The sequence below is a fragment of the Ahaetulla prasina genome, chromosome 10 (assembly GCF_028640845.1).
Source record: "Ahaetulla prasina isolate Xishuangbanna chromosome 10, ASM2864084v1, whole genome shotgun sequence".
Classification (NCBI taxonomy): Eukaryota; Metazoa; Chordata; class Lepidosauria; order Squamata; family Colubridae; genus Ahaetulla; species Ahaetulla prasina.
This window is the reverse complement of record NC_080548.1, coordinates 28,892,228-28,915,137: the sequence shown is the minus strand read 5'-3', so window position 1 is coordinate 28,915,137 and position 22,910 is coordinate 28,892,228. Positions and strand designations below refer to the sequence as shown.

Here is a 22,910-nt window from a genome sequence, read left to right as displayed (position 1 = left end):
ACCAGGGGTGGCCAACCGTGGCAACTTTTAAGACTTGTGGGACTTCAACTCCCAGAATTCCTCAGCCAGCCAAGCTGGCTGGGGAATTCTGGGAGTTGAAGTCCTCAAGTCTTAAAAGCGGCCAAGGTTGTCCACCCCTGGTTTACACTTTCAGATTTAAATTCAGGGCAGGTAAGATCTGAACTACATTTCTGAATCAATTCCAGAAAAAGTATTTTTTGAGGAGGCCCCAGGAGCGTCTTGAGTCACCCCGATGGCTTTGTAAACATCCGGTTTAATGATTCGAGTTTTCAGATTGATCTGGAGGTTCATCTTAGAAAGCAAACCTCTCAATATTTTAGAGACAGATTGTAGACACGTTTATTTATTTATTTATTTATTTATTTAGTCACAACATCATATAAAAAGATTATATAGTATATAAACATATATATGAGTAAAAATTAGGAGGTATAAGCATATATATATATATAGGAAGAAGAAAAGAAAAACAATAGGACAGGAACAGTAGGCACGTTGTGTGCTTATGCTCCTCTTAGGAATGGGGTGAGGTCAATAGTAGAAAGTTTTTGGATAAAACTTTTAGGATTATGGGAAGAGACCACAGAGTCAGGTAAAGTATTCCAAGCACTGATGATTCTGTTACAGAAGTCATATTTTCTGCAATCTAGATTAAAGCGGTTAACATTAAGTTTAAATCTATTGCTTGCTCTTGTATTATTGCAATTAAAGCTGAAGTAGTCTTTAACAGGAAGGACATTACAATAGATGATTCTATGAGTTAAACTTAGGTCTTGTCGAAGGCGACGGAGTTCCAAGTTTTCTAAGCCTAGGATTTCAAGTCTGGTGGGATAAGGTATTTTGTTGTTTTCAGAGGAATGGAGAACTCTTCTTGTAAAAATATTTCTGGACACGTTCAATTGTATTGATGTCAGAGATGTGGGTGAGGATTCCAGACAGGCGAGCTGTATTCTAGAATTGGTCTAGCAAATGTTTTGTATGCTCTGGTTAGTAGTGTAGTGTTTTTGGAAAAGAAGCTACGCAAGATTAGGTTTACAACTCTTAGAGCCTTTTTTGCTATGTAGTTACACGTAGCTTTTTTTTAGTAACGCAGCTTTTACCGCCCTCTTCAGTTTTGGGGAGACAACAGCGGGGATCTGATTGTGTTTTGTTTTTGCTATCCCGACTCAGAACAAGAAAAAGATGGAATGCTGGAAGGTGCGGAGTATGAGGAACGGAACCCTGTAGGTGGAGCAAAGGTGGACAAGGCGGTGGAGACCTTCATGGCTGACCTGCAGACGTTCTGCAGATCTCCACCTCCTGGCCAGGCCACTCTAGCCTCTGCTGCCCAGGACCGAGGTACTTGGTAAACTTTCCCCTTCTTCTCTGTTGAGCAAGTCTTTTGCCCACAGAGGATGCGAACGGGACCATCTTGTCTCCTTCCAGTTTTGGCCCTGAAGAGGCTACTTCAGATACCAGACGAAGGAGAGTCCCTCTTTCCCGCAGAACCTACAGATGTTTCTCCAGAGAATGGAGACCCCCAGGAGGGAGAAGAAGAATGGAATGGGACTTTCAGGATTGAAGGAGACAACAGCAGGAGGCTTCCAGGTGAGCATAATGGCATGGGAGTTGTCCTTGATTTATGACCAGAGTTAAGCCCAATGTTTCCATTGTTAATCAAAACAGTTAAGTGTTAGGTTTTGGCCCATTTTGTGACTTTCCTTGCCACTGTTGTTAAGTGGCAAGAGCACTAGATGTCTATCTAGACCCGTTCCAGTCCGGTTTCCGGCCCGGTTACAGCACTGAGACGGCTTTGGTCGCGTTGGTGGATGATCTCTGGAGGGCCAGGGATAGGGGTTGTTCCTCTGCCCTGGTCCTATTAGACCTCTCAGCGGCTTTTGATACCATCGACCATGGTATCCTGCTGCGCCGGTTGGAGGGATTGGGAGTGGGAGGCACCGTTTATCGGTGGTTCTCCTCCTATCTCTCCGACCGGCCGCAGACGGTGTTGACAGGGGGGCAGAGGTCGGCCCCGAGGCGCCTCACTTGTGGGGTGCCGAGGGTCGATCTCTCTCCCCTTCTGTTCAACATCTATATGAAGCCGCTGGGTGAGATCATCAGTGACTTCGTGTGAGGTACCAGCTGTACGCTGATGACACCCAGCTGTACTTTTCCACACCGGCCACCCCAACGAAGCTATCAAGTGCTGTCCCGGTGTTTGGAAGCCGACGGGTCTGGATGGGGAGAACCAGGTTCAAGCTCAATCCCCCCAGACAGAGTGGCTGTGGATGCCGGCATCCCGGTACAGTCAGCTGAGTCCACGGCTGACTGTTGGGGGCGAGTCATTGGCCCCGATGGAGAGGGTGCACAACTTGGGCGTCCTCCTGAATGAACGGCTGTCTTTTGAAGATCATTTGACGGCCGTCTCCAGGAGAGCTTTCTACCAGGTTCGCCTGGTGCGCCAGTTGCGCCCCTTTCTAGACCGGGATGCCCTATGCACGGTCACTCACGCCCTCGTGACGTCTTGTCTGGATTACTGCAATGCTCTCTACATGGGGCTCCCCTTGAGGGGCATCCGGAGGCTTCAGTTAGTTCAGAATGCGGCTGCGCGGGTGATAGAGGGAGCCCCTCGTGGCTCCCATGTGACACCTATCCTGCGCAGACTGCACTGGCTACCTGTGGCCTTCCGGGTGCGCTTCAAGGTTTTGGTAACCGTCTTTAAAGCGCTCCATGGCATAGGGCCGGGCTATTTACGGGACCGCCTACTGCTACCGAATACCTCTCACTGACCCGTGCGCTCTCACAGAGAGGGACTCCTCAGGGTGCCGTCAGCTAGGCAGTGCCGTCTGGCGACACCCAGGGGAAGGGCCTTCTCTGTGGGGGCTCCCACCCTCTGGAACGAACTCCCCCCAGGACTTCGTCAACTTCCGGACCTCCGAACCTTCCGTCGCGAGCTTAAAACACATTTATTTATCTGCGCAGGACTGGATTAGATTTTAAATTTATACTGGTTTTAATGGGTTTTATTATTTATATTGCTTTTTAATAATTCGGCCATGTAGAATAAGTTTTTTAACTGTTATTTTAGTTTGTATTTATATGTATTTTTTACTTGCCTGTGAACCGCCCTGAGTCCCTAGGGAGATAGGGCGGTATATAAATGTGATAAATAAATAAATAAATAAATAAATAAATAAATAATTTGACCAGCTGATGCAGTGAGGGGAATGAGTCAGCAGAATCTTTGGCTGTTATCCCTTTAAGAGCCTGTGTAATAAGAGGAGGCCCTGCTGGCATGTTTGTTGGTTTGTCGAGTTTCTTCCCTGCTGTAATTGCTGTTTGTTTAGATACTGCTTGTAGCATGTGTATGTATAGTATTCCTATATTTCTATTGGTGTTGTGACCAAGGCCCAAGTAGTCTTCAACAAACTTATTTTATTAAAACAGCTGAGAATTAATTTATTCTCGGCTTAGTCCAAAACAAAATTCTTAATAACCAGTCCGTTGGCCTTATCACCAACCTTTGACGTCTTTGGCAACCTGCCAAAGGCTTTTATTGGCAAAAACTCCACAAAATTCAAGAGACACTGACAAGAGGCACGGAAATCAACATTGCTTTTCTACAAAGAACCCAATGGCTCGTTGCTGCTCTTTTAAGCTTTATGGAAGTGGCCAATCATCTTCTGGCCTTATTCTCGAGTCATCCTTTTTTCTTAGCTGCTTTTGCCTTCTGGCAGCTCTTTACATGTGTGCACTAGGAACAGGTTCCTCCTGTTCCTCTGCCTCTCTGCTGTCTGCCTCTGGAGGCTCCGGAGTCCTCACATCACTCCCAGATAGCCCTGGCCCCATCTCTGCCTCCGATGCAGAGCCCTTGTCCGGGCCTTCCCCTGACTCCAGGACTGGCCCATTGTCCTCCCCAGCCTCCTCACTGTCTTGACTCCATTGCCAGGTCCGCAGGCTGCTGGCAGACCACAACAATTAGAGATAAAAATCACTATTTGAAAGAAACCACTGTTGGATGTACTTGCTCCTGGATTGATACACGTGATAGACCTGTGCACACTCTTGACACTAGCTATATTTATACCTGAAGTTTAAAAAAAGTAGATATTAAGTAATAATAATAATAATAATAATAATAATAATAATAATAATAATAATAATAATAATAATAATAATAATGATGATGATGTTTTAATTTGTATACCGCTCTTCTCCCGAAGGACTCAGGGCAGTTAACAGCCATATAAAAACAACAATCAAAACACATACAATACAAATAAAAACAATAGCTAAAAAACTTATTTAAATTTGGACCAATTATTAAAATGCATTTAAAACCCTAAAAACTAATTAAAAGTTAAAACCCTAAAAACTAATTAAAAGTTAAAATCATCTAAAATCCTATGCCAGTCCTGCGCGAAAAAATAAGTACGTCTTAAGTTCGCGGCGGAAGGTCCGAAGGTCAGGGAGTTGTCAAAGTCCTGGGGGAAGCTCGTTCCAGAGGGTGGGAGCCCCCACACAGAAGGCCCTTCCCCTGGGGGCCGCCAGCCAACATTGTTTGGCTGACGGCACCCCAAGGAGTCCCTCTCTGTGAGAGTGCACGGGTTGGTGGGAGGCACAAGGTGGCAGTAGGCGGTCCCGTAAGTAACCCGGTCTCAAGCCATGGAGCACTTTAAAGGTGGTAACCAGCACCTTGAAGCACACCCGGAAGACCACAGGCAGCCAGTGCAGCTTGCGCAGGATTGGTGTTATATGGGAGCTCCGAACAGCTCCCTCTATCACCCACACAACTGCATTCTGGACTAACTGGAGCCTCCGGGTGCTCTTCAAGAGGAGCCCCATTGTAAATATCAACCATTATGCTCTAAAAGCGTTTATCTCCACAGCAGGTTCTATGAATGGCCCTCCGGATCCAGAGTGGAGTTCTGAACATCTGGATAAAGAAAGTCCCCGTTTCTCCATCGTTCTGTCCCTCCAGCAATCTGATGGGGTGAAGCATCACTTAAAGCTTCTCGAAGATGCAATTCAGGGTCTGAAGGTGAGCATGGAACGCGCTCTAATTCCATCCCATCCTTTTCCCTGAGTCGTCCCCTGTCCAAGATGGATGGTGGAACATTGTCCTTCAAGGGATCTGGCTTTCCCAGACATTAAAATATTTGGGAAGTTCTTGGTGGAGACAGGAGAAGATGGAAGCAGGTGTGGAGATTTTACTTAAGGAAGGCCTAGAGGGGGAGGGAGTGGCAGTTTTCTTCTTCATTCAGTCCCTCATCCATGGTTCTCTCTAAATTTTGAAGCTTTTCGATGAAAGGGAAAAACAAGGCAATACTTCCGAAGACTGAAACTTCATATAGACTGAGATGGATAATGTAGGAGAACAGCAGGCAGGGCCGGGGGCAGAGTGAAGTCAGTCATCAGCCTAGAATCCTTACGTTGCCACAAATGGTCCCAAGTTCAGCCCTTCTTGAATTCCCTTGACTCTTATCTGGCCAATCAATTTATCTATCAACTTAATACTGAACTTCAGTTACTAGATTCTTAGGTATAGGCGTTAAAGCTTTGAACAGCGACTTAACATAGGATCCTAATTCTTTGCACCCGACAGATGAGAAGCCATGTTCCTTGCCAATTTCCCTAAGTGTGACTCTCTTGTCTTGTCTTACTAGGATATAGAAACAGAATACTGGAGGCTTCAGCAGCTGATGGGGAAGTTTACATCAACTCAGCAATCTGGTTCTACATGAGATTTGGCCAAGCAAGGTAGGCAATGGCCAACAGCAGGCAAGGGTTGAGAGGCCAACTGTTGGCCTTTGATCCCGCTTCCCTCCCATCCCGTAGACCCACAACTATCAAGCATGATAGACGAGGCTGTTTGGACACGACTAACAGGTGGTAGTCTGTTTGTTTGGACATTTGAAAAAGGGAAAAGTAAAATATGCCCCCAGTTTTAGAGAACTAGGGCCTTCTCTGTGCAAGCTCTCAGAATCCCTGCTTTTTTGTGTCCTCGAGTTACGACCACAGTTGGGACCAGAAGTTCATCCGCTAAGCGATGCATTCATTAAGCAAGTCATCCGTTGACCGGACCTGATTTTACCGCCATTTTTACTGCAGAGGGTTCTTTCTGTGGTTAAGCAAAGCACGTGGTTTTAGAGTGAATCCGTTGTTAAGTGAATCCAGCTTCGCCGGTCATCCCGCCCCTTTTACTTTGCTCGTCAGAAGCCAGCCGGGAAGGCCCCAAATTGCAATCACGTGAGCCCAGGAGCCGTCGTAAATGCAAGCCAGTTGCCAAGCAGCCCAGTGACAGTGGGGGGGTGGCGACGGTGGTGCGACGGTCATAACTTGGAGGATGGGTTTTACAGAAATGTCCCTCCACCTTTCTCTTTTTCTATGCTAGTGACTGATCCCTTTATTGTTCTAGGTTGGGGTTCAGAACTTGGCTCTTTTAAGACTTGTGGACTTCAACTCCCAACACTGGGAGTTGGAGTCCACAAGTCTTAAAAGAGCCAAGTTTGCAGACCCCTGTTCTAGGTGATAATCGCTTTCATAGCTGAGCGATTCTTCTTTTTTCCCAGGCCTGTCGGAAAAAGGAAGGAAGAGACGGTGGGCTAACCCATTTATCCTGCCAGGCGGTTCTCTCCCAGCACGAGGCAACCTCACAGGGATCTAATCTGCTGCTTGATTTGTATAGGGAGCGATGCTGTGGATTTTGTACATAGACTTTTCTGCCTAGATCACATTATAAGGGGGAAATAGTTAGAGCAGGGGTATCCAATTTTGACAAGTTTTAAGACCCCCCGGGGCGGGGGAGCTTCAACCCCCAGAATCCCCCAGCTAGCCATGCTGGCTGGCTGGGGAATTCTGGGAGTTGAAGTCCACACAATCTTCAAGTTGGTTCTCAGGGTTACAAAACTGGGATCTTCTCTGTGGTGAACAAGAACTTGGGTGCCTGAGACCAGAGCCCATAATTCGATGGCCTGTTTTCCTAAGAGGCTCTCAAGATACCTCAAAGAGGGGTGTGTAAGTAGGATGTGAACTAATAGCTATTTGTGCCTTCCCTCAAAAGTTCATCCTCAGCTCCCAGGGGTGTAGCTCACCCATTAGTGTATTATCTTACACACACACACACCACTGCTGTTAGAAAATGCAGTTGCAGCCGAGCTTCCATAGGAAGGAGAAACAAACTTTTAAAAGTTCTCCTGTTTTATCTTCTTGGGTTAATATTTTATCCTCGCATAGATACACATAGGCAAACCCTGCAGACCTTCCTATTTTTTCTACCAATCTCGGTCTTATGACTTATCTGAGCTCATTTAATAAGGTCCACGTTTTCCGCCAGTTCTTCCTGCCCTGTTGGGCTTTCTCTCCAGCCTGTCAACTCAACCATCTCAACTCAACCATCTCAACCCAACTCAACCATCGCCACCAGAAGGGTGAAATTCATACAAAAATGAAGTAAGATAGTTTAAAAAACCCAGGTTGGTACTTTCTCCATGACACATCTCAGGAGTACAGTTCTGAACTGCTAACTCCAGCCTTCCGTACCTTGCAGAAAATGTTGGGTCTACATTGAATGAGCAGCCACAAGCCATGTTTAGCTGGGGACTTCAGGAAATTGTCCTCTCAACTTATCTCCAGGGCTTCCCAGGTTAGGGAAGGCAGGTCGCCAGCGATGGACCCGTGGACCACAGTCCTAAAGACCATAACAGTCCACAAATATAAATGTTTAAGGTTGGGTGAAAAGTTGGTGTGGCTCTGGAGTTGAAGGTGGTGCCTTTCTGAGTTGCTTAGAAGTATCTGAGAACTTCTCCAGCGGGAGGAAGATTAACAACAAGCGTGCTTCCTAAAAGCCTAATTTGGTTCATGCTACCAGTCTCGGGTTCAAATGGGGATAACTGAACCCTGAACGCAATACATCCTGAATCCTTGGCTCCATGCAAGGTTCCCCCTTTCCAAAGTCAACCATTCCTGAAGCTTCATTCCAATTAGACCTTTCTTCTTCATAGCGCCCCACTCCCTCATCTTCCATCATCTTTTCACGGGTAGAAAACCCATCCCTTTTCGGATTGAAGAGTCCAAAACAGCGGGTGTCTTAACGGCCTTCTGAATCACGGCTCGGACCATGAGCCCGTTGCAGAAATCGGCACTTCACGTTCATTCCGTTCGACCTTGGACCATGCACCCCCTACTCCTTTGCTTGCCAATAGTGTCGCACGCGAGCCACACACACACATGCAAGCAGCACATCTTTTGAACCCTCCCATAATGCAATGCACGGTTACCTCAGTGATTCTGACCGCCTGCTGTCCTGTGTTCTCTTCAGCAGGTGGTGCCATAGCTATGTGTAGGTATAGGTATGTGTGCACGCATACGCACGATATGTGTGCATAACTAGGTGGTGCTACTTCTATGTGGGTTTTTCCGGGGGGGGGGGGGTTGAGAGGCAATTAGTTATTCAGATCCCGGAGGGATTTCTCAACCTCTTTGCTCCATGATCCTTCTGCAATAGTTGCATAAGTGTCGTCGGATACAGTTGGTCCCAGGGAACACGATGGTTTTAAAAGTTCAGGGGTGGAATTGGTGTGTTGGGATCCAGGCAGCATCCAATCCTTCGTTTCACTTTTCCTGCCTCCTCATTAGTTGGGCCTTTGGTTCAATCAGGGTTGTTGCTAGGCGACCATAGTGGGAAAACGAAGTTTCTGGTGACAGTATGAAAAAATGATGGGTTAATGGGGGGGAGAGAAAAAATTTGGGATATAGGGAGGAGAAAAGTGAGGGTGGTTTACCCCACACAGGGAATATAGAGCAGGGGGGAAAGAGATGAGGGACCAATCCACCAGCATCTTCAGAGACAGGCCTTTTATTCAAATGCTTCCAAGTGTCTTTATACTGTCTTGATAATATGCTTGTATTTTAAGAAAAAACTTTTTTTTTTTTTTGTGAGGGGCGGACTGAGAAGCCGTTCCAATGTTAAGGGAATGATGGGGAATCTCCAGCACTGTTTTATGTAGAACAAAATCATGTTTAGTTGTGTTTATTTTTTTTTTTTAAAAAAAAACCAAACCATTGCTGTACAAAGCTTGTAAACCAATATATTCCACGAGATTTTTTATTTTTATTTTTTTGCTTTGACCTCCCAGTATTATGAAGTATAAAATTTTAAAGGGTTGGAGAAGAGGATGTCGGTCCTATGAAGACCTTCTTTTCACAGCTGATGTCTTTTGCAGTGTTAAGAAATATTCTCAAGATCATCTCTAGAACTCTCTTCCTTACAGATACGTCATGGCCAGCTATGAATCTGCCGTTCCTCTGGTTTTTTTTTTAGGGCAGAAATTTTTCTTCTCCGTTTCTGTAAACGGGCGGTGCCCTGGTCTGTGTTTCTCGCACAGTTAGTACCACAGAAGAAAATACTCACTTGGTGACTGGGTCATAATCACCAATTCCAAATTCTTGGGAATTGAGAAGGAGATCCTCCCATTTGCCAAATTCAGTATTCTTAACCGAAGTCCATAATCCAGTGGTTTGGGGACACATTATATTAATGAAGATCCTTATTATAGAGATGGGCTATTTTATAAGTCTTTATCTGTAGAGATTTTATTTGCTAGAGACCACACCTTAGCTCATAACTTCCTGAGAATCTTGATGCTGGGATATTTTAACCAGCTTCTAACAATTCGCTCTGGCTTTATTTTGCTCTACCACACCCGCCTACCCCAAAATAGCAGGGATTTTAAAATTGTAAATACCATTTGGGACCAAAATATTTAAGACGATTTAACTCTTTTTTTTTTTTTGCAAGCTGAGCCAGGCGACTTCAAGATTCTTAAATATTTATTTGTACCCAATCCTCTCAATTCCACAGTCATCTCTTTGTGTTTTGGAGATTTTTCTGACCTGGGAAACGCATCTCTAAATGGATGTGCAGTTTGGGAATCTTCAAACCCACCCTGGACACGTGGCCCAAAGTTCAGTTTATTTCTTCCTTTTTTTTCCTGGAGTTTTATGGTCAATGGTCTTGAGAATGTTTTCATAATGGCGTCATGGTTATGCTCGATTAAATGTTTCATTGTGGATTTCAGTTCACACGTAAAGCAGAAAGTAAGCCGGGTTTATGGAGCAGTTTTTGATAAGAAAGAATCATGGGAATGGAAGAAAGGGGGGAGGCCTCTTAAGAGGGAAGTAAAAACAATTTTGTCATCTGTTTAATGATGGGATGAAAAGGAAGGGTAGCTATTAAAGTGCTTCCTGTCCTTCCTTTGGAGCATAGGGGTTAAGACTCCTGTTTTCTTGGTGCATCCCATCTTTTTTATTGGCTTCCTTGGTCTGATCCTCTCTAGATCTGCTGGACCAGGGGTCTCCAACCTTGGTCCCTTTAAGACTTGTGGACTTCAATTCCCAGCTTTGCTGGCTGAGGAACTCTGGGAGTTGAAGTCCACAAGTCTTAAAGGGACCAAGGTTGGAGACCCCTGTGCTGGACTGCAACTCCCAGAATTCCTTCTAGGAATTCTGGAGGGGATCCAAGGCGGAAAAGATTTGAAAGCTATGCACATTGCAAAAGACAGATGAAAGCGAGCAGAGCAAACCAAAGACAATCTTGTAAAAAGATATATGTGAATAATATTCATATATGTATATATATATATATGAATATAATAAGAAATAAACCTTATCTTTCCATTGCCTTTGTCCTTCTCTCGTGTATTTGGTTATTTATTTCTCGGTTTTTGGTTCCTTGGAGCTGTGATGGTAGGGGTTGCCACGAATCTTCACCCTTCGTGTTCTCCAGCCTGAAAACAGCACAATTTTCCCGAGACGCTTGTTAGGGTGTTCTGCCTCTTAATAGGTTGGGTGGGAAGAGTCCATGGACCAGGGGGTCTCTGTTAATATATGGATTTTAAACCAATATCTTGCCATGCCATAATGGCTCTTCAGGAAGATGAGGGGAAAGAAAAAAGGCCCGTTTAAACCATGGGAACTGAATGTCTGGTAAGCATAAAAGAGAAGGAAGAAGCACAGCAGAAAGAGAGAAGGAGAGGACCTCCCGCCTGGATTACTGCAATGCTCTCTACATGGGGCTCCCCTTGAAGAGCACCGGAAGACTTCAACTGGTACAGAATGCGGCTGCGCGGGGGATAGAGGGAGCGTCTCGGAGCTTCCATATAACACCTTTCCTACGCAAGCTGCACTGGTTGCCGGTGGTCTTCCGCATGCAATTCAAGGTGTTGGTGATCACTTTTAAAGCGCTCCATGGCATAGGACCAGGTTACTTATAGGACCGCCTACTGCCGCCAATAGCCTCCCATCGACCTGTGCGCTCCCACAGGGAGGGTCTCCTCGGGGTGCCGTCAGCTAAACAATGTCGGCTGGCGGCCCCCAGGGGAAGAGCCTTCTCTGTGGGGGCACCTACCCTATGGAACGAACTGCCTCTGGGGCTACGCCTTCTTCCCGACCTCCGGGCCTTTAAGAGCGAGCTCAAGACTTTTTTGTTTCAACGAGCAGGGTTGGCCTAAGAGTAATTTTTAATTGAGCGGTTTTATTTCTTGTTATTTTAATATTCGGCCTTATGGTTTCAGATTTTTAAATTTCAAATATTGTGTTTTAATTTTTGTATATGCCTTTTTAACTTGGCTGTAAACCGCCCTGAGTCTTCGGAGAAGGGCGGTATAGAAATGTAAATAATAATAATAATAATAATAATAATAATAATAATAATAATAATAATAATAATAATAATAATAATAATAATAATTAAAAAAAAAAGTGGAAGCAGGAGGAGGAAATGGAGGAGAAGAAGGAGGAGGAGGAGAAAGGAGAAAGCAGCAGAAAGAAGAAAAAAGCAGGAGGAGGAGAAGAAAAGCAAACGGAGGACGAGGAAAAAAGAAAACGGCCTCTGCTTCTGGTCCTTAATATTGACTTTTCAACAACTCCTGTAACTACATTTCCCAGGATTCTTTGGGTAAAGTAAAATAAAAACTATCCAAGCAGAACAAGATGCCGCTAGATAGAATCGCTCCATCCTTTGGCAAGGTTAAGATTTCTCCCATTACCCTCATCAGGTTAAATTCTAATTATTATTCTGCTAATTAGCTCAACCCAAGGACAATTGCAATGCTGAAATTCTGGGACTCCGTGTGTGTGTGTGGGGGGGGGGGGTGTCTTTTAAAATAGTCTTGCTGCCCTATACCTTTGGGAAAATAGGTGCCATTGAATTGAATGGGACTCCTCTTCTGATGCTCAGCTGTAGGAATTTAGCACCCACCCCCCTCCTAGAAGAATGAAATATTTTAGAAAATATTTAAAAGGCAGAATATATTTCCCTGGATGAGAAATGGAGAAACATGTTTTAAAAATAAAGCAGCTCCCTGCAGCTTCCTGACTCCCCCCCACCTTTGTCAATGGGCCATTAAAGCCTCAACCAAGCTCACTCATTTCCCCCCACCTTTGTCAATGGGTCAGAGGTAGAAACTCAATCCCCCCACCATTTTCAATGGACCATCATTTGCAACACAATAGAACAGAAACTCACCACATGGCAAGGCTCAGGCAAGCTTGAGGGACAACCTACAATGTTAACTAAGACCCCTAGACCACCTGGGAGTTTGACAACCAATCAGGATACTCTTCCTGTGCCCCAGAAAGTTCAAAGCTCAGAAAAAGCATAAAGCCAGGGAGCACACAGGATCTCAGCCCTTTTCTGTTCAGGATCTCAAGCCATGTGATCCTGGCCACCATTAAACCATCTTTCCAAGCAGCCTCCATGTTTCCAGTGTCTTTGTCCCCACTTGGAACTGAACCCAGATGGATATTTCTTCCAACACAGCGTTGTCAATTTATTTGCTCTTTAGAGAAAGAAATATAGTCCTTTGCGACATCCTCATTCATGCATTCATTCATTCATTCTCTCTCTCTCTCACACACACACACTACACCCCTATCCTGCCTTTCACCTGTGAGTAGAGTTGCAACCAATAGATATTTTATTGCTTTTGAGGCCAGCGGGAGCAGCTGGTGTAAAATTTTCCATCTCTCTCTTTTTTTTTTTTTACACTCCATAAATTAATGCAATATTTACAAGAAAGAAGAAGGAAAAAAAAAAAAGAGGAACGGGACTTTTTAAACAACTTCTTCATATCCACCACACAAGTACAGTTTCGTTTCTCTTTGTTTAAAACACGGAGTCACAAGCACAGCGATGGGGGGTGAAAGTCGTGTTTGCTCGCTTTGGAGAAAGTAGGGTTGGGGGTTGGGGTTGGGGGTTGGGGTGAGTATGTTTACAGAAAGGTCACACCAGAATTGACAAGACGATATTGCACTTCAAAAAGTTCGGATGGGGTGTGTGGAATAAAGCAAATCGACCGGCCCTCTCTTTCCCCAAATTCCAGGGTCCCAATTTTGAAGTGCAGCTGGATTTAGCCAGCTGTTCTTAAACCATTAACCAAGCTGGGGCCATTCCGTATCATCTCCAGATGTTCACCCAAAGAGGTACGTTTTCTTACTTAGTTGCTTCGGGAAAAAAATGTAAAATATAAAGAACAATTATACACACTGACAGTTGGCCTTTGGGTGCCCATAGAGATAATCCTTGACTTACAACCTTCCCTTTAGCGACTGCTTTGAAGTTTGGCTTGGCACTGAAAAAAAAAGTGATTTGTGATGACCGTCCTCACACTCGGGATCCTTGCAGCATCCCCATGGTCACGGATTAAAATTCGGTTGCACTTGGCAACCGGCGTGTATTTGTGATGGTTGCAGCGTCTTGGGGCCTATGCTGTGATTACCGGCTAAACGCCATTACGGTGCGGAATCGCTACCCCTGCCGCTCATCCCGGAGCTACTGAAAGGTTGCGGAGGCCACGATCTTCACCAAGCTCGATCTCCGGGGCCTACAACCTGGTGCGGATGCGAGAAGGAGCGAATGGAAGACGGCATTCGGCACCGACACGGACACTACGAATACACTGTCATGCCATTTGCTTGACCAATGCTCCCGCCGCTTTTCAGCACTTCATGAACGACGTGTTCCGAGACATGTTGGATCGGTTCGTGGTTATCTACCTGACGACATCCTGATTTACTCCCGGTCCAGGGAAAGCCACCGACACGCCAGTCTGGTTCTGCAACGCTATGGAGCAACAACTCAATGCGAAAGCTGGAGAAATGCGCTTCTTCCGGACTTCCATAGAATTCCTCGGCATATCATCTCGCCCGAGGGCATAGCCATGGACCCATGTAAAGTAGAAGCTTTGTGTAGCTGGGAAGCCCTCGCCGGGTGAAGGATGTTCAGCGCCTACTGGGCTTCGCCAACTACTACCGGACCTTCATCCCGGCTTCGCCACACTGACAGCTCCACTTACCCAGCTCCTCAGGAAGAAGGTTGCATTCCGTGGGGTCCCCGCAGCAAGAAGCATTCACAGCCCTCAAGAAAGCCTTCGTCACGGAACCCGTCCTGAGGCATCCCGACCCGCCCGCCTTTGTGGTGGAAACGGACGCCCAATGTGGCTCTGGGAGCGGTGCTACAGGCTCCGACGAATGGTGGCACACTTTTTCCCCGCGCTTACTACTCCCGGAAACTCAACCCTTCCGGCGCAACTACACTATCTGGGAAAAAGAGTTGCTGGCTATCAAGGCTGCATTCGAGGCTTGGCGACACCATCTGGAGGGGCCCGACATCAGGTGGAGGTCCGAACGACCATCGGAATCTCGAGCACCTCACCACAGCTCGGAAGTTGAACCAGCGGCAGATCCGTGGTCGTTGTTTTTGCCCGGTTCAACTTCCGTGACCTACATTCCCAGCGGTCACAACCGGAGGGCGGATGCCCTGTCCGCAAGCCAGAGTACCTCTGCGCCAAGGACCCCTTCCTCCACGGACAGTGCTGCCGCAGAAGCCTTGGCCGCAGCACGGGAGCCAGTGGACTTGCGGGCCCAGGTGCGAGGCGCAGCGCCAGGACGCCTGGTCGCAGCAAAGGAGAGCGGAGGTGGGCCCCACGCCTTGGACCTTGGAGGAGGACTTACTCAAGTTTCGGGCGATTATATGTGCCCACAGGACCACTCCGAGCCCTCGTCATGACCCAGTGCCACGACAACCCTGCAGCAGGACATTTTGGGTTCTTCAAGACCTCCACCTGGTGACACGGACCTTTGGTGGTTCGAGTGCGGCATGATATACATGCCTACGTGACATCCTGCGACTGCCGGCGGCAAGCCAAGACCGCCACGGGGCCCCTCCCGGCTCCTCCAGCCCTTGCCGACACCCGACAGACCCTGGGGGCGATCTCTATGGATTTCCTGACAGACCTGCCGCCCCCTCTGGGTTCACCACGGTGCTGGTGGTGGTGGACATGCTCACCAAGATGGCACACTTCATCCCATGCCGCTGACTGCCCACAGCCGCAAAACGCCCGCCTCTTTCTGCAGCACATCTTCCGCTCCATGGTCTACCGGACAGGGTGGTTTCGACCGGAGTTCAGTTCACAGCCCGCTTCTGAAGAGCCTGATGGCCGCGTTGAGGTGCAGGTATGTCTGTCGTCATCGCACCATCCGGAGACCGACGGGGTACAGAGAAGGTCATCGGTATACTGGAACAGTATCTCCGTTGCTTCATCAACCAGCAACAGGACAACTGGGCCGACTACCTGTCCCTGGCGGAGTTTGCTTTTAACAACTCTCAGCACACCTCTACTCAGATGACCCCGTTCTTTGCCAATGTGGGTACCATCCGCTCTTCCTCTGGCACCACCGACTCTCCTGTTCCCGAACGCAGACCTTCCTGACGGAATTGCATGCGGTCCAACAGTTGGTACGCCAGCAGCTGAATCGGGCAAAGGAGGACTACAAACGGTCCGCTGACCGCCTCCGACGGGCAACGCCCCGCTGGCAGTTGGAGACCGGTGTGGCTCTCCACCAAACACCTCCCGTCCGACCGCCGGTAAAGAAGTTGGACCACCGATTCATCGCCCTGCTCTGTCGAGGCAGTCATCAACCCGTAGCCACCGACTGACCTGCCACGATCCATGCGGATCCACCCTGCTTTTCACCGGGTCCTTCTGGTTCCTGAGGCCACACCGAGTCCCCTTCGTGCCCAACAGCACCGCCACTGTCGCCGAGGACGGATCGGAGGAATACGAAGTCCACAGCGCACGAGACTCTCGCTGGCTAAAGGGTCGCTTCCAATATTTGATCGCGTGGAAGGGATACGGGACTGATTTCTCCTGGGTAGATGCCTCCGACGTTCATGCCCCTGACCTGGTGCAGGCCTTCCATGAGCAGAACCCAGCCCGACCGCATCCCGATCGTCAGCCCCGGGGGAAGGGCCCTGCGGTGAGGATAGTGTTGTGACCCAGGTTCCTGGACCCAGACTCCTGACTCGGATGATTCAGAAAGTGAGGGAGAAGACCTGGCAAGCCCTGCTTCTTGAGCCCTCCTCCCTGGCACCCACTCAAAGGGAGGGGCCGGCAAGGCCTGATTCTCCCGGCCTTCTTCTGATTTGGCAACGCCCAAGAACAGTTTTGAGGGACGCAAGATTACGAAGGCTTGATCGCGCAAGCAGCAGCGGAAGAGTTGGGACAAAGCCAAGTCATAATTGTCATGCAGTGACATCTGCAGAGACTATAAATAGGAGGCGGACTTCCTGGTTTTTGTCTTGGACAAAGAATGAATTTGGCGCAAGCTAATTCATGGAGGGAAGAATATATTCGTGAGTAATTCTGGCCTTATTCTCGAGTCATCCTTTTTCTTAGCTGCTTTTGCCTTCTGGCAGCTCTTTACATGTGTGCACTAGGAACAGGTTCCTCCTGTTCCTCTGCCTCTCTGCTGTCTGCCTCTGGAGGCTCCGGAGTCCTCACATCACTCCCAGATAGCCCTGGCCCCATCTCTGCCTCCGATGCAGAGCCCTTGTCCGGGCCTTCCCCTGACTCCAGGACTGGCCCATTGTCCTCCCCAGCCTCCTCACTGTCTTGACTCCATTGCCAGGTCCGCGGGCTGCTGGCAGACCACAACAATTAGAGATAAAAATCACTATTTGAAAGAAACCACTGTTGGATGTACTTGCTCCTGGATTGATACACGTGATAGACCTGTGCACACTCTTGACACTAGCTATATTTATACCTGAAGTTTAAAAAAAGTAGATATTAAGTAGTAGTAGTAGTAGTAGTAGTAATAATAATAATAATAATAATAATAATAATAATAATAATAATAATAATAATAATAATAATGATGATGATGATGATGATGTTTTAATTTGTATACCGCTCTTCTCCCGAAGGACTCAGGGCAGTTAACAGCCATATAAAAACAACAATCAAAACACATACAATACAAATAAAAACAATAGCTAAAAAACTTATTTAAATTTGGCCCAATTATTAAAATGCATTTAAAACCCTAAAAACTAATTAAAAGTTAAAACCCTAAAAACTAATTAAAAGTTAAAATCATCTAAAATCCTATGCCAGTCCTGCGCGAAAAAATAAGTACGTCTTAAGTTCGCGGCGGAAGGTCCGAAGGTCAGGGAGTTGTCAAAGTCCTGGGGGAAGCTCGTTCCAGAGGGTGGGAGCCCCCACACAGAAGGCCCTTCCCCTGGGGGCCGCCAGCCAACATTGTTTGGCTGACGGCACCCCAAGGAGTCCCTCTCTGTGAGAGTGCACGGGTTGGTGGGAGGCACAAGGTGGCAGTAGGCGGTCCCGTAAGTAACCCGGTCTCAAGCCATGGAGCACTTTAAAGGTGGTAACCAGCACCTTGAAGCGCACCCGGAAGACCACAGGCAGCCAGTGCAGCTTGCGCAGGATTGGTGTTATATGGGAGCTCCGAACAGCTCCCTCTATCACCCACACAGCTGCATTCTGGACTAACTGGAGCCTCCGGGTGCTCTTCAAGAGGAGCCCCATTGTAAATATCAACCATTATGCTCTAAAAGCATTTATCTCCACAGCAGGTTCTATGAATGGCCCTCCAGATCCAGAGTGGAGTTCTGAACATCTGGATAAAGAAAGTCCCCGTTTCTCCATCGTTCTGTCCCTCCAGCAATCTGACGGGGTGAAGCATCACTTAAAGCTTCTAGAAGATGCAATTCAGGGCCTGAAGGTGAGCGTGGAACCCGCTCTAATTCCATCCCATCCTTTTCCCTGAGTCATCCCCTGTCCAAGATGGATGGTGGAACATTGTCCTTCAGGGATCTGGCTTTCCCAGACATTAAAATATTTGGGAAGTTCTTGGTGGAGACAGGAGAAGATGGAAGCAGCTGTGGGGATTTTACTTAAGGAAGGCCTAGAGGGGGAGGGAGTGGCAGTTTTCTTCTTCATTCAGTCCCTCATCCATGGTTCTCTCTAAATTTTGAAGCTTTTTGATGAAAAGGAAAAACAAGGCAATACTTTCCGAAGACTGAAACTTCATACAAATTGAGATGGGTAATGTAGGAGAACAGCAGGCAGGGCCGGGGGCAGAGTGAAGTCAGTCATCAGCCTAGAATCCTTACGTTGCCACAAAAGGTCCCAAGTTCAGCCCTTCTTGAATTCCCTTGACTCTTATCTGGCCAATCAATTTATCTATCAACTCAATACTGAACTTCAGTTACTAGATTCTTAGGTATAGGCGTTAAAGCTTTGAACAGCGACTTAACATAGGATCCTAATTCTTTGCACCCGACAGATGAGAAGCCATATTCCTTGCCAATTTCCCTAAGTGTGACTCTCTTGTCTTGTCTTACTAGGATATAGAAACAGAATACTGGAGGCTTCAGCAGCTGATGGGGAAGTTTACATCAACTCAGCAATCTGGTTCTACATGAGATTTGGCCAAGCAAGGTAGGCAATGGCCAACAGCAGGCAAGAGTTGAGAGGCCAACTGTTGGCTCTAGGCCTTTGATCCCGCTTCCCTCCCATCCCGTAGACCCACAACTATCAAGCATGATAGACGAGGCTGTTTGGACACGACTAACAGGTGGTAGTCTGTTTGTTTGGACATTTGAAAAAGGGAAAAGTAAAATATGCCCCCAGTTTTAGAGAACTAGGGCCTTCTCTGTGCAAACTCTCAGAATCCCTGCTTTTTTGTGTCCTCGAGTTACGACCACAGTTGGGACCTGAAGTTCATCCGCTAAGCGATGCATTCATTAAGCAAGTCATCCGTTGACCGGACCTGATTTTACCGCCATTTTTACTGCAGAGGGTTCTTTCTGTGGTTAAGCAAAGCACGTGGTTTTAGAGTGAATCCGTTGTTAAGTGAATCCAGCTTCGCCTGTCGTCCCGCCCCTTTCACTTTGCTCGTCAGAAGCCAGCCGGGAAGGCCCCGAATTGCAATCACGTGAGCCCAGGAGCCGTCGTAAATGCAAGCCAGTTGCCAAGCAGCCCAGTGACAGTGGGGGGGTGGTGACGGTGGTGCGACGGTCATAACTTGGAGGATGGGTTTTACAGAAATGTCCCTCCACCTTTCTCTTTTTCTATGCTAGTGACTGATCCCTTTATTGTTCTAGGTCAGGGGTCTGCAAACTTGGCTCTTTTAAGACTTGTGGACTTCAACTCCCAGAGCACTGGGAGTTGGAGTCCACAAGTCTTAAAAGAGCCAAGTTTGCAGACCCCTGTTCTAGGTGATAATCGCTTTCATAGCTTTCAAATCAAAAATCAAATAAATAAATAAAAATAGCTGAGCGATTCTTCTTTTTTCCCAGGCCTGTCGGAAAAAGGAAGGAAGAGACGGTGGGCTAACCCATTTATCCTGCCAGGCGGTTCTCTCCCAGCACGAGGCAACCTCACAGGGATCTAATCTGCTGCTTGATTTGTATAGAGAGCGATGCTGTGGATTTTGTACATAGACTTTTCTGCCTAGATCACATTATAAGGGGGAAATAATTAGAGCAGGGGTATCCAATTTTGACAAGTTTTAAGACCCCCCGGGGCGGGGGAACTTCAACCCCCAGAATTCCCCAGCTAGCCATGCTGGCTGGCTAGGGAATTCTGGGAGTTGAAGTCCACACAATCTTCAAGTTGGTTCTCAGGGTTACAAAACTGGGATCTTCTCTGTGGTGAACAAGAACTTGGGTGCCTGAGACCAGAGCCCATAATTCGATGGCCTGTTTTCCTAAGAGGCTCTCAAGATACCTCAAAGAGGGGTGTGTAAGTAGGATGTGAACTAGTAGCTAATTTTGCCTTCCCTCAAAAGTTCATCCTCAGCTCCCAGGGGTGTAGCTCACTCATTAGTGTATTATCTTACACACACACCACTGCTGTTAGAAAATGCAGTTGCAGCCGAGCGTCCATAGGAAGGAGAAACAAACTTTTAAAAGTTCTCCTGTTTTATCTTCTTGGGTTAATATTTTATCCTCGCATAGATACACATAGGCAAACCCTGCAGACCTTCCTATTTTTTCTACCAATCTCGGTCTTATGACTTATCTGAGCTCATTTAATAAGGTCCACGTTTTCCGCCAGTTCTTCCTGCCCTGTTGGGCTTTCTCTCCAGCCTGTCAACTCAACCATCTCAACTCAACCATCTCAACCCAACTCAACCATCGCCACCAGAAGGGTGAAATTCATACAAAAATGAAGTAAGATAGTTTAAAAAACCCAGGTTGGTACTTTCTCCATGACACATCTCAGGAGTATAGTTCTGAACTGCTAACTCCAGCCTTCCGTACCTTGCAGAAAATGTTGGGTCTACATTGAATGAGCAGCCACAAGCCATGTTTAGCTGGGGACTTCAGGAAATTGTCCTCTCAACTTATCTCCAGGGCTTCCCAGGTTAGGGAAGGCAGGTTGCCAACGATGGACCCGTGGACCACAGTCCTAAAGACCATAACAGTCCACAAATATAAATGTTTAAGGTTGGGTGAAAAGTTGACGTGGCTCTGGAGTTGAAGGTGGTGCCTTTCTGAGTTGCTTAGAAGTGTCTGAGAACTTCTCCAGCGGGAGGAAGATTAACAACAAGCGTGCTTCCTAAAAGCCTAATTTGGTTCATGCTACCAGTCTCGGGTTCAAATGGGGATAACTGAACCCTGAACGCAATACATCCTGAATCCTTGGCTCCATGCAAGGTTCCCCCTTTCCAAAGTCAACCATTCCTGAAGCTTCATTCCAATTAGACCTTTCTTGTTCGTAGCGCCCCACTCCCTCATCTTCCATCATCTTTTCACGGGTAGAAAACCCATCCCTTTTCGGATTGAAGAGTCCAAAACAGCGGGTGTCTTAACGGCCTTCTGAATCACGGCTCGGACCATGAGCCCGTTGCAGAAATCGGCACTTCACGTTCATTCCGTTCGACCTTGGACCATGCACCCCCTACTCCTTTGCTTGCCAATAGTGTCGCACGCGAGCCACACACACACATGCAAGCAGCACATCTTTTGAACCCTCCCATAATGCAATGCACGGTTACCTCAGTGATTCTGACCGCCTGCTGTCCTGCGTTCTCTTCAGCAGGTGGTGCCATAGCGATGTGTAGGTATAGGTATGTGTGCACGCATACGCACGATATGTGTGCATAACTAGGTGGTGCTACTTCTATGTGGGTTTTTCCAGGGGGATTGAGAGGCAATTAGTTATTCAGATCCCGGAGGGATTTCTCAACCTCTTCGCTCCATGATCCTTCTGCAATAGTTGCATAAGTGTCATCGGATACAGTTGGTCCCAGGGAACACGATGGTTTTAAAAGTTCAGGGGGGGAATTTGGTGTGTTGGGATCCAGGCAGCATCCAATCCTTCGTTTCACTTTTCCTGCCTCCTCATTAGTTGGGCCTTTGGTTCAATCAGGGTTGTTGCTAGGCGACCATAGTGGGAAAACGAAGTTTCTGGTGACAGTATGAAAAAATGATGGGTTAATGGGGGGGAGAGAAAAAGTTTGGGATATAGGGAGGAGAAGAGTGATGGTGGTTTACCCCACACAGAGAATATAGAGCAGGGGGGAAAGAGATGAGGGCCCAATCCACCAGCATCTTCAGAGACAGGCCTTTTATTCAAATGCTTCCAAGTGTCTTTATACTGTCTTGATATTTTAAGAAAAAACTTCTTTTTTTTTGTGAGGGGCGGACTGAGAAGCCGTTCCAATGTTAAGGGAATGATGGGGAATCTCCAGCACTGTTTTATGTAGAACAAAATCATGTTTAGTTGTGTCTATTTTTTTTTAAAAAAACCAAACCAAACCATTGCTGTACAAAGCTTGTAAACCAATATATTCCACGAGATTTTTTATTTTTTTTTTGCTTTGACCTCCCAGTATTATGAAGTATAAAATTTTAAAGGGTTGGAGAAGAGGATGTCGGTCCTATGAAGACCTTCATTTCACAGCTGATGTCTTTTGCAGTGTTAAGAAATATTCTCAAGATCATCTCTAGAACTCTCTTCCTTACAGATACGTCATGGCCAGCTATGAATCTGCCGTTCCTCTGGTTTTTTTTTAGGGCAGAAATTTTTCTTCTCCGTTTCTGTAAATGGGCGGTGCCCTGCTCTGTGTTTCTCGCACAGTTGTACCACAGAAGAAAATACTCACTTGGTGACTGGGTCATAGTCGCCAATTCCAAATTCTTGGGAATTGAGAAGGAGATCCTCCCATTTGCCAAATTCAGTATTCTTAACCGAAGTCGATAATCCAGTGGTTTGGGGATACATTATATTAATGAAGATCCTTATTATAGAGATGGGCTATTTTATAAGTCTTTATCTGTAGAGATTTTATTTGCTAGAGACCACACCTTAGCTCATAACTTCCTGAGAATCTTGATGCTGGGATATTTTAACCAGCTTCTAACAATTCGCTCTGGCTTTATTTTGCTCTACCACACCCGCCTACCCCAAAATAGCAGGGATTTTAAAATTGTAAATACCATTTGGGACCAAAATATTTAAGACGATTTAACTCTTTTTTTTTTTTTTGCAAGCTGAGCCAGGCGACTTCAAGATTCTTAAATATTTATTTGTACCCAA

General features: G+C 46.7%; 1 protein-coding gene across 13 annotated transcripts in view; it reads left to right on the top strand.

Annotated features, from left to right (window-relative positions):
• ARHGEF1 (Rho guanine nucleotide exchange factor 1) overlaps positions 1-22,910 on the top strand; it is an 82,395-nt gene extending 59,485 nt beyond the window's left edge. For 9 of the 13 annotated variants that reach the window (XM_058195104.1, XM_058195103.1, XM_058195097.1 and 6 more), the window contains 5 exons: positions 1,192-1,359; positions 1,447-1,608; positions 17,918-18,084; positions 18,710-18,803; positions 19,664-22,910. In XM_058195104.1, coding sequence (XP_058051087.1) covers positions 1,192-1,359; positions 1,447-1,608; positions 17,918-18,084; positions 18,710-18,787 — 575 coding nt within the window. In that variant the 3' untranslated portion in view covers positions 18,788-18,803; positions 19,664-22,910. Of the gene's footprint in view, positions 1-1,191; positions 1,360-1,446; positions 1,609-4,889; positions 5,042-5,666; positions 5,761-6,572; positions 10,680-17,917; positions 18,085-18,709; positions 18,804-19,663 lie in introns of those variants that run through there. The other 4 variants (XM_058195101.1, XM_058195099.1, XM_058195100.1 and 1 more) reach the window with 4 other exon arrangements.